The following is a 12,004-nucleotide window of genomic DNA, read 5'->3' as shown; positions in this document are numbered from 1 at the left end:
ACTCAGCGACATACTAGTGGCAGCTCCTCACACGTTACTGTAGGCCTGCCGGAAAAGGTCCTGTGGAATTTGTAGGCCCTGTGGAATTGGGAGAGATCCCGCAGGGCTCTTGTGGCTGCTGGAAGTGTGTTCCATAAATTAGGGGCTGCCACAGAGAAGGCCGTCGCCCATGTAGAGCATAATCTGGCCTCCCTTGGTTCAGGGATGGATAACAGATGTTGACTTCCTAAACACAGTGCTCTCTGGAGTATATATATGGGGAAAGGCAGTCCCTTAGATAGACAGGTCCCCAGGCCCTCCAGGTAAAATAATTCCATAGCCCTAAAGGTGTTACTGTTTCTTTAAAACCACTCAGCAACTGTCAGACACATAGGGTGGTGTACTGCTTAATATGTGAATGACAAAAATTATATGTGGGAAGGAAGCACCACCCATTCTTTATGCACCAGGGTTTTAGAACATAAATTGCAAATCCACCATTCTGTCCTGATGCCCTTCTGGTCAATCATTTTATAGTGACAAAACATGGGGCAGATGACTTTAAATTTTTTATAGCATACAAATATGAGGAACAACCAGATCAGGACACTGATGTCTGTTGGGTTCTGCTGAGGGAAGAGTTCTTTTGGATATTCAAACTGGATATTGTCCCCCTAATGAGTTAAATACTTGTATAGATTTTTCCTGCTTTTTATAACATCACAAATCCTTTTTGTCATTTAGCAATAGACTGTATATGGGACACCTTGTAAGAAATTCTTTCTAGTTAATATATTTTTGTTCTTTCATTCAGCAGTATGGTTATATTACAAGGATATCAAATCAAGATATGTGAGAATAGGTCAAACTGAGCAAACTGTTCCCTTTTTGGGTGCCTGCAATGAGTGTGCATGTTTCTTTAAACGATTTTCATGCATGTTGCAGCTGTGTGTAATTAGGAGCATTTAGATTGTGAGGTTCTGACACTCTTTGAGCGTTTTGAGAAGCCAGTTCAAAGTGACTCATTAATAAGATGTTTATTTTGCACGGGTAAGATGTTTTTTCTTGAACCTTTTGCATTGGTATGGGTGAAACAAAAGTATGTTTGCAACAGAAGTATGTTTGAATGATATTGGGTAAAATGGAAATGTGTTTGAGTGATACTGAATAACTATAATAATGGAGACAGGGGTGGAATTCTAGCAGGAGCTCCTTTGCATGTTAGGCCACACACCCTTGATGTACCAATCCTCCAAGAGCTTACAAGGCTCTTTTTTGGAAGCTCTTGAAGGACTGACTACATCAGGGGTGTGTGGCCTAATATGCAAAGGGCTCCTGCTAGAATTCCATCCCTGAATGGAGATATGTATGAGACATGGGTTTGAGTGACACTGAATAGTCATAGTAATGTATGAGTTAGGATGAGTGATGTAGAACGTTCTTAAAATGATCCTTGCACATTTGACAGATCTTGATTGTATCACACAATTTTGTCCTGCTACCTGATGAAGTGACACATGAAATGGCTGATCTCAGCTAGTGATCCATTGTCACTTTGGGGACACCAGTGAATTTATTACATTCCATAGGAGTGACAGAAAGAGACGATGTCTCTGTTTGAAAGAATGTACTTTTTCCTGTGAACTTTTAGAAGTTCAGGTGCATTTGTTCTCTTTAGGAGAGCATTTACTCCAGCAGCACAGGGAATCAATTCCTTCGAGTCAATTGTTATTGCAATTCTGATTGTAGTTGTCTTTGTATTTTGAGATATAAAGTTTATCTTTTGTAATCATATATTGAGAAAACAAATACAAATATTTTTGTACCACATTAGTTTAGTAATCTCAGCTGTGAACTTTTATAGCTTCTAGTGCAGGTCTTTTGTTGTGACTTCCTCCTCAGCCTTTGATCTTCTAGAAAACAGCATTTGCTTTTTGTTCCTAGATCCCTCCCCTTAGAAATCTTGTTTCTCCTTTCAGATATTACAGTTTCCTAGTAACACCTGAGGTTGTCCAGAGCTTAATTTCTCTCTATTCCAGGCCCAGGTTTTCCTCAGAGCAACCCCTGTTCACTGGCAGGAATTATTATTCTTTTCCTTAAGAAGCAATAATAACCCTTTCTGTCTGGCTTGACTGGGAGTTTCCGCCTATCTGTCCTGTCAACTCTTGCCAAATCTATTTTCAGTAATATTGCCTAAGTAAAGCAGTTTTGTAGCTTTTTTGACAGAGAAACTGAATTCTCCCTCAGAGTAGCTAAAATATAGCACAGACAAAGGAGTCTCTTTTTTTCTCTCTTTCTGACTATCTCTTGTCAGAAAACACTGACTCCAAATGTTTCCTGCTTCAGGAACCAACTCTTTGGTTACTGAGCCTGATGAAAATCCAAATGTGAAAGACCCTTTCCCCTCTAGAACAGCTGTTTTTATTTATCTAGCAGCTGATGCTAGCCAATCAGAAAGCATGTACAGGGCTGTTGAACTCATTTGTTATGAGGGCCAGATGTGACATAAATGAGACCTTGTCAGGCCAGGATTAGGTAGCAGAAATATAAACTTTGTAAAGGACACAAACACAATGATTTAAAAAACAAACAAACTTAAAACATGTTTAAAATATTAGCATTCATTAGTCTTTAAGGTGCTTTCTTTGTATTTCTCCCATGAGATCTAGGGAACTGGGCAAGGGAAGCTCTGTCTCTTTTCCTTCCTTCCCCAGAGGACCAGGAGGAGGAGCCTTAAACAATAGAAGGAAGAGAGGCTTGGCTCAGTAGCTCTGCTGTGCGATTGGGAGAGCCTGGCAAAGCAAGCTCTGCCTTCCCCTCTTCCTCCCCAAGGGAGGAGCCTCAGCCAATGGAGAAAATAGAAATCTTGCCCTGTAGCTCCTGTGCAATTGAGCAAGCTTTGCAAAGCAAGCTGTGATGCAGAAGGGAACAAGAGAGAGGGAGAAGGAAGCAGATGACAGCCAGTTACTTGAGGGCCTGATAAGAGCCCTCTGGGGGCCTGATTCAGCCCCCAGGCGGCATGTTTGACACCCCTGCTCTATTCAGCTGCTCGCAATTAAGCTAGTTGTCAACCAGGGCCTTAATAGATTATTTCTACTAAGCCTCTGTTTAGGGCTGCTTTCCAAAATAGCTCTGAAGCTTAGTTGGTACAAAATACATCAGTGAGACTCCTGGCTGGAGTCAGCAACTCAGTTCTTTATATCCCCAGTGCTGCATCAGTTACTCTGGTAATCTGTTTGCTCCTTGGCCCAATTCAAAATTCAAGTTATCACTTTTAAAAGCCCTTCAGCACCTGAAATTCTACTCCCATGCTCCAATTGCATTCCTTAGAGAGCCTCCTCTGTGGTGCCCTCTCTTACAACTGACTGGGTCCAGTCTTCTGGAAGGGTCTACCGGAGTGTATGTAAATAGGAACATTTTCATTGGCTTCATTCATAAATGCCTTCAAGACATTTTAAAAAATAAAGGGTGGAGGGATAGATTGGGCTGTGTTTTAATTTCTCTGTTGTTTTTAATTCTCTGTGTTTTTAATTCTTGATTTTAATTTTGTATTGGTTTTTACTTTTTATTTTTTACCTTTTGTGTTTGTTTTTAATTTTGATAATTATGTTTTGTGTTTTTGCAATTTGTTGCTATATTAAGTCTAAGGAGAGGTAGGTATAACTGCTTTAAATTAATAAATAGGGACAACTGATAATAGCCAACTGATAATTATAAATGCTTATTTCTGCAAATCCCTTTGTTCTAGTTCAATTTAAATTATCTTTTGAGTCAGCTCATGTAGTAATTTAGATGCCTCGGTATTTTTCTGTGATTCTAGTAAGCAGATATCCCCCCACAACAGGCAAAATAGGTAAATGTGGGTTTTGACTCTTTCTAAGCTTCTGTATCACACAGCAAAGTTCTGAGTGGCCCAGCCTTTTTAAAATCATTATTCATTAGAATCACCTTTCCCTCGTCTTTAAGTAGGTATCAGCTCTGCTTGTACATGCTGAAATGAGCTTATGTGGGTGGCAGAAGCAGACATGCATTTTACTTCAAGACTGTAATAACCAGTGTAAGATTGCCTTGGAGACAAGGTATATATCACTTTTATCTTACTGGGATGACTTGAACTCAGCAATATATCCTGAATTGTGATTGACCTGTATGTAGCAAAAGCAACTCTCTGTACAATCCATCTTCCGTAGGATTTGATCTAATATAGTATTTTCAGACTATTGTAGTACTAAAAAGCACTATAAACATCTCACCTTAGCTTTTATATTAGAAAATAACAAAAAAATGCTATATAGGAGAAAAATTATATTCCAAAAAGGAGAACAAAATGTATGGTAAATGAGAGTTAGTAGTAGTATCAGAGGAGATCTTCGAGAGCCAGGTTTGAATCCCCACTCTGCCATTGAAACTTGCCAGGTGATCTTTGGCCACTTACACAGTCTCAGCCTGACTAGGCTTGCCAATCCCCGGGGCCCTGCAGGGGATCTCCCGGTTTTGCAGGCTCCTCCCTGCCCCCAGTCGGCTGGCTGGCGATGGGAAGCCCCAACAGCCACCATGTGCCTTTCCACTTCGGAAGGCTTAAGAAGATGCTTGGAAAGGCTTACTTTTTAGATGGTGTGTCTGTGCCTTTAAATATGTAGAGGCCAGGCTGAATGGGGACAGGGTGAGCTGGCAGAACAACATGACTGCTCCCAGTAGCTGTGAAAGCAGCCCAGACCCTCTGTTTGTTTTACAATCCTTTCAGAGGTTGTTTGCATAGTAAAGGGTAAACTCGAACCTTTGGTTTCCCTGTGTTAGTCTGAAGAACTTGGAACTTCAGCAGCTCATGAGTAAATTGCCCCAGTGAGACCACACAAGTGTGGGATTGCAAACTTTATTTGTCTGCTCTCTCTTTCTCTGAGGAAATGAAGACTGTATTCAGGGGAACTGCACTGCTGTATTTTTACTTATTTATTTTAGGGAATGTGAAAGTCTCCTGGCTTCACCCCCAAAGTCCCCAGATTCTGAGTTAGACTTGGCAACTCAAAGGGTTGTTGAAGGTATAAAAAGGAGAAATGGAGAACAATACAAGCCATTTTGGGTCCCCATTAGCAAGAAAGTCAGAGTATAAATAAAGTAAATTAAAAAATAAATATTAAGATGGGAGTGAAATAAAAGACATCAAGTCTTTCTCCATGCAGTAGCCCTGCACCAGTTAAAGCTAATTTAAGACCTATATGCTTTCAGTGGGCGTTTGCAGCTAAAATTTGATGCACTGAGGCCAATGTATTTCCCATGCGAGCCGTGTTAGTTTGAACAGATTATTACTAGATAGGAGAAAGGGATTCTGACATGCATGCAAAAGAAGTAGGAAAATAAAGGAAATTTGATTTCATTCTTAGCTCTACGTTAGCCAGAAAAAATGTTGCATCTAATGATGTTTTGTGTTCTGTCTAGCTAAAGAAGATTGGTGGTGGTGGCTTTGGGGAGATTTATGAGGCAATGGATCTCTTGACCCGTGAGAATGTGGCCTTGAAAGTAGAGTCAGCTCAGCAGCCAAAGCAAGTCCTCAAGATGGAGGTAGCTGTCCTGAAAAAGCTGCAAGGTAAGGAATCAACTTGCTTTGTAGAAAAAATGTGTTCTCTCATCCTGTTTATTCTGTATTCCATTTTGTGTTAAACCTCATGACAAATAAGGTTAACTACAAAATATTGCTACATTATGTCTCTCTCTCTGTCTCTGAAAGTATATCTACACATTATACTGCTAACTGCTGTGGTTTCTCCCAAAGCAGTGTACTGTAGCTTGTTGGAAGTACTGAGAGTCAGAGATCTCAGCCTTGCCCTCAACACAGCACTTCACAATGTTCCTTGGAGAGAGCCCTAAATATTGTTTATGTATTGTGGAATTCAAGTTTGCATTGTAGTTACACAAGAATTTAAAGCTGTTCTGGTAAGAGTTCTTTGTATGGAGCTGTCGGTAGAAATATGACATATGAAGTGCACTGATTCTGGGGATCCACTCCTGATAAGAAGGAACATATAGAATCCTTACACTGGCGTTTCCCAATTGCAGGGTTGGGACCCGGCACCGGGCCATGCAGGACTCACTGCCGGGCCCCAGGGCCTCCCGTCCCATGGTTGCCCCCCCCACGCCTCCCCCCCGTGGTGTCATGCCCCCCAACCTCCTTCTCCCTCCCTTCTCTACCCTGGTAAATTTCAGGCGTTGTAAAGCTCCCCCCCCCCACTGCCAACCACCTCCTTGGTGAGGAAAACGGCGCTGAGCTAACTCAGTGCTGGGGCAGACCGCCGGGAACGGGCGCACGGCTAATCCCTCCCCCACACTTCCTGGATGTTTTGTAAGAGCAGGATGTCCGACTTCTTCTCACATGTAAAGGCATTTTTCACCTTGAGAAATACAGCCAACAATTTCTGGCTGAGCAGGAGGGAGATGCTTACAGAACCATGGACAGATCTGAGAATAGAACTACTTTCTAAAAGATTGCTTTGTTTTGAGGATTGATATTATATTTATTTTTTCAATACATTTATATGCTGCCTCTTTAGAAATCTTCTCAAAGTGGGCTCACAAAATAAAAGATGAAATCATTAAAATTAACAACCATTTAAAAATCAGCCAATAAAGCCCATAAGCTTAAAAGCACATAACAGTTTAAACACTTCCGGTCATTGCAGTCCAGATAGAAATGGTGTTTTTCCGTTCAATAGCCCCAGTTGCCCTGCTGGAGCAGACCACAGCCTGTTGGATAACTTTTGAATGTTCTAAAAGACAGCATAATTCAGAAACCTTCCCTTCTTCTTTGTTACTGATATTTAGTGCTCAGGGATACCTGGCCTCTGACTATGGAAGTTCCATTTAATTTAGGATTGACAGGTTCCCATCTTCATCACACATGCCATCACTGTTTGGAGATGGGGTTTCCCCTGCCAGCCAGCTGACTGCACAGTGATCCTGAGAAATGTAGGCGTAGTTGCTATTTTAACACAGGCTTCCCTGGAGTCTGTAGGCTGTACTTAGGCCTAGGATCAAGACAGCTTCACTTAACTGAACAGGGTCTTGTGCAAGTACCAGCCTGCAAAGAGGCAAAATCAACAACTCATACATATGCCTTCTCCATTGTAGCCCCCATATTGTACAATGGTCTACTTGAGGAGGTCAGGAAATAAAGACTATATTCAGAGAAACTTAACTGCTGTTTTACTTACTTACTTATTTGGAATGGGAAAGTCTCCTGGCTCCGCCCCCAAAGTCCCCAGATATTTCCTGAGTTGGACCTGGCAACCCTGCCCTCAAACTATACAAAACTGAATTATTCAAGAGGGCTTTTCTTTGCAGGTTATAGGGTAGCCCTGTACAAAATGATCCATAGAGTTACTTGGAAAATTATTAGGAGCTGTTATCTGCTTTGATGTGTATAGTTTGTGTATAGTTTGCTGTAAGTTGGATCCTGCTGTATAAACTTGTATCATTTAATGTGTCATGTTAAAATTTTATGTTTTGCTTCAGTTTTTTAGATTTCTGGTTGGTTCTACAATCCGTATCCTATTTCTTTGTCTATTGAATGTCCCATTCTATATATTGACTCTATGTAGTCTGCCTTGGGTGCCAGTGAGAAAAGCAGCCTGTAAATAATGAAATAAAATAAAAATAACATGTCCTAATAAAATGACTGTGCATTACCTTTAAAAGAAAGGCTATGGCAAATATCAGTAGGAATGGGATTTAGAGTTGAAGGTCAACTCCTCCCAAGAGTGCTTTTCTGAGTGGACACTTATGGTATATCGCAAAGGGGGCTGACATGAGATTGTGATGTCAGGAAAGAACGTGATCTATGAGGCATATAGACTCCAACCTGTGTGCAAATACATTCTAACAAACAATTTCTGGTAGCATAAATGCAGGGAGAATGATATAGCAAGCTGTTTTCTTAAACCTCCACTGTAAAGTGAATGAGGTCTAACTTTCTATGTTGGCTCTATGTTGGCTGTAATGCTCCAGTGCTCCAATGCAATAGCTTTCAATTGTTCTATCTGCAAGCCTTCTCGATATTGTCTGCAACTGAGGGAACCATGCCTATTTTAGAGGATTCTGGGACAAGTTTTAGGATGCTTGTTCAGTTCATAAGATGTTCTGGCCAGGTTTTGTGGGCCTTGTCCCCTTGCATTAGCTGAGCCTTATCCTAGGATATACCCATAGCACCTTCTTGCAAATGCTTCTTGTAGGAGAAGTTTGGTAACGCACAGGCAAGCTTTCATGTGATCTTTTCATTGGGAAACTGATCTTTTCATGAGAAAATCCAGCATTCTCTGGAATACAGTTTGAAAATAACTGCCCTTAAAGGCAATCGTGGCTGTGAACTAATTAGGCCTTGATTACACACAGCACTTGTCTTTACTTCTTGCAGGGAAAGATCATGTTTGCAGATTTATAGGCTGTGGAAGGAATGAAAAGTTTAACTACGTTGTTATGCAGCTTCAGGTGAGTCCTTCTGCATTCTTTGTTTTCCCATGATTCTAGAAAGACATCTTCAAAATTGCCATTGATAACCACGAGTCAATTCCTAGTCATTGTATTTGTGGGTTCAGGTGAAATAATCTGGAGGGATCAAGGATCTCTTACTTTGTGCCAGGTAGGAGAGATGAATCACACACAAGCACATGCAAACATACACCATTAGACCTGGGGGGGTGGGAGATGTTTAGAAGCTTCAATGGTGATTCTTTGTGCTGGTGATGGTTTTCTGGTTTTCCAGTTAAGGCAAATAGGGACAGAACCACATTCATTTTCCCCTTAAATATTTATTTATTTATTTAATTCAATTTTTATTCCACCCTCCCTGCCAAGGCAGGCTCAGGCGGGCTCACATATGCATGAATATAAACATACAATAAAACATTAAAACAGTAAAAACAATTTAAAACATAGAAATTGACATTTCATTTCAGGTGCTATGATCTTAAGTGTGTTGTCTTGCTATTCCAGAAAATATATAGAAAATAATGAAACTCTAGGAAAAGGAGAAAAGGTTTTATGTTTCAGTTGGAGACATAATTTTGGTAGTTACTTGAAATCCAGCATTTCAGTGCTATTTGAAAGCTGGTGAGGTAGGAAGCACTTATTTGCTTTGGAATTCTGACTTTGCACACTGAATCTTTATTATTATTATTATTGTAGTGCTGCCAAGTAATAGTGTAACAGGTTGTTTTAGGCTGTCTGTAGTTCTGTGTCACTGTCTTGATAATGATGGGATGAAGCATTGATCCAGTCTTAATATGACAAAATGAACTCTACTTCAGTGACACACAGTGGCTAAGGAGCTACACGTAAGTCTTTGACCTGTTAGTTTTGGCTCCAGCATGGCACACTTCCCATGCTCCAGAACAGTGGGCAAGGTCATTGTCCAGTAAGCTTTGTGGTTTACAAGTGGTCCCCGCCTTATAACAGCTGCTGTTGGAGGGACTGGAGGAGGAGTAAGCTGTGTGCCTCCCTGAGCTGTGGGCCTCATTCCAGGGGTGGAAGTAATGGACCTGTCATGTCCAGCAACACTGTCTCCCTTGAGCATCTGTGCTCTCATCCCAGCACTGGGGCCACTTCTGGGAGGAGAGCAGACTGCAGAGAAGGGAGAGTAAAACCAGCACAGCTGTCATGTGAGAAAATAACAACCTGGCTGAAGTGGAGTGGAAGTTGTATTACTCCTCTTTCTCCACAGCCAGCTGGTCCTTCTTTGGGCACCTTAGTAATCTCATTGTCTCACCTGACCTGCTGTGCCTCAGGCTGAGGAGAAAGAAAGAAGGCCAAGATGGAAGCCTTTCCCCTCACTCCAGATACGAATAGAATGGCTTAGGTTGAACTGTAATGCAGAGACACAGCCCTTCATGCACAAAGATACTCTGGTAACTTAAAAAATTATAGTTAGATACAACAATGTAGGATATAATTACTAATATTGGGTGTCTGTATTTGGTAGAATGATACACAGAGCACACAGTAATCATGTGACTCTTTTGGTTGCTGGTAATTGTAAATGTGGCTCTTCATGAGCCTCAGAAACAGGGCTTTTTTTGAGAAGGAACACAGTTCCGGCTGGCTTGGCATCAGGGGTGTGTGGCCTAACATGAATTCCTGCTGGACTTTTTTTACAAAAAAAACCCCTGTGTGAAATAATGGTGATGTCAGGGGGTGTGGCTTAATAGGCAAATGAGTTCCGACTGGGCTTTTTCCTACAAAAAATGCCCTGCTCAGAAGTGAATACCTCCACTTCCCTGTTTCCTGTAATAAGAACTGGACAGGGCAGACTTGATTTTAAACCTAAGTGGTGATATATTAGTTCCCTATTAACTTTTTAAAGCTTCTCATATGGTTTCTTTTTCTAACGTGACTGTCTCTTCTCTGAACCCTTCTGAGTGAAAATGAACCACCTGGGACTGAATTAAGCACTCTAAGTCTGGAATGACTAGGGTTGGATAAGACATTCTGACACAGAAAAAGTCAAAGAGTGTATTCCCCACCCCTGATAAAAATATTAATATTCAATAACAGAAAATGTGGTGCTGCTTAATAACACCCACAATATTCCACCCAAGGTAACCACCTCACTCTTCCTCAAGGGACAGTAAATCCTAGCTGGGACTTTTACCAAGGAGATGGCGTCTGTGGTTCATACAGTGGGAATCACCCATCCAGTCTACATGGCAGTCAAGAGTGATTGCAAGATCAGTGTGAGATCTTGTACTATTGCCAGAATGGTGGTAGAGGTGATTAAATCTGTCTTCGTCACCTGTTCAGTTTTAGAAAAGTAAATATCTTTGCAGCATAATCTGGACAAATTATGACTGCTAATTTCTACAGATATCAGTGATTTAGGCTTCTGAGAATAGCTGTGGAAATTTGTTGGCAAAATTGCTCCCTATCCTATATAATAATGCCAGGTCAATGATTCTCAAATACAATAGATAACACTTTGTATTGTTTGCAGATAGCCCTAACAGAGTCCTTTGTCTGATGCAGTGGGACAGATTTACATTTGAAATTCTATTTATTTATTTATTTATTTTTCGTACTTATATCCCATCCTCCCCGCCGAGGCAGGCTCAGGACGGCTAAAAGATGTATAAGCTCTCAAAACTAGAATCATTTACAAGAATCATAAGAGTTATTCAAGTGGAGCAGGAAATTAGTTCTCAAACAGATGACATGGTTTTATTTCTGTAAATTGAACTGTTCATTTTAAAGTGTTAAAGGTTCACATGGCTATATAGCCAATGAGTTGCCAGAATGAATGTGGAAATGGAACACTGATAATCCTGGGAACTTTGATAGTGTGTTCTAGTTCTGTTTTCTGCTTCAGCAATTCAGAAAACTAAATTGCCTTTCTACCTGCTGTGTCTGGGGTTTATGCAGCAGCTCTGGTGGAGCAGGCCCAGACTGTTCTCCAGGAGCCCTAGTAGAGCTTGGAGTTCCTGAACAATAAATCACTAGGATCCTGGAGTCTGCCTGCTGTTTGAATTTACAGTGGTTAATTGCCAATAGGGAGCCTGGGGAAAAGTTTAAATCCTCCAATTGCTTGGGAAGCAGGCAGAGTTTGGGTGTGTTAAGGCTGAGGCCTGACTGTTTTATGCATGTGTTTGCTGATTTCACTAATAAAATGAGCTGATCACTAAGTCAGGTGTCTGCCTATGTAATGAACACAGTACATAATACTAACTCTTGGTAAGCCTGCACAACCAAGGCAACAGTAATTTGTCTCAACAGCAAGAGAATTTTAATTGGTGTCTGCTGCACTGGAGCCTGATGTACTGTATGTTTCCCTGTACTGGCAAGGATCCAACAGCCTGCCTGTCTTACCTTGATGGTGGAAGGAGGAACATGGATCTGGCAGTTGCTTCCAAACAGTCAAAAATCATGTGACCAGGCACCACACAATCTTGCCCCAGTTGGGAGCTACTAGATTGGTTGGGGCTGTAAGAGGTGCCTGGAAGGAAGATGAGAAATTATCTTCGCTAAAGTTTTGTTGAGATTTTTGGGA

The 12,004-nt window shown here is 41.2% G+C and overlaps 1 protein-coding gene across 2 annotated transcripts in view; it reads left to right on the top strand.

Moving 5' to 3' along the window:
• The window catches only part of TTBK1 (tau tubulin kinase 1), a 132,104-nt gene that overhangs the window by 32,487 nt on the left and 87,613 nt on the right, over nt 1-12,004 (top strand). For both annotated transcript variants that reach the window (XM_060247895.1, XM_060247902.1), the window contains exons 3-4: nt 5,416-5,563; nt 8,384-8,457. In XM_060247895.1, the coding sequence (XP_060103878.1) occupies nt 5,416-5,563; nt 8,384-8,457 (222 nt within the window). The remainder of the gene's footprint in view (nt 1-5,415; nt 5,564-8,383; nt 8,458-12,004) is intronic.

The sequence above is a fragment of the Heteronotia binoei genome, chromosome 1 (genome assembly GCF_032191835.1).
Source record: "Heteronotia binoei isolate CCM8104 ecotype False Entrance Well chromosome 1, APGP_CSIRO_Hbin_v1, whole genome shotgun sequence".
Classification (NCBI taxonomy): Eukaryota; Metazoa; Chordata; class Lepidosauria; order Squamata; family Gekkonidae; genus Heteronotia; species Heteronotia binoei.
This window is presented reverse-complemented; position numbering and strand designations above follow the sequence as displayed.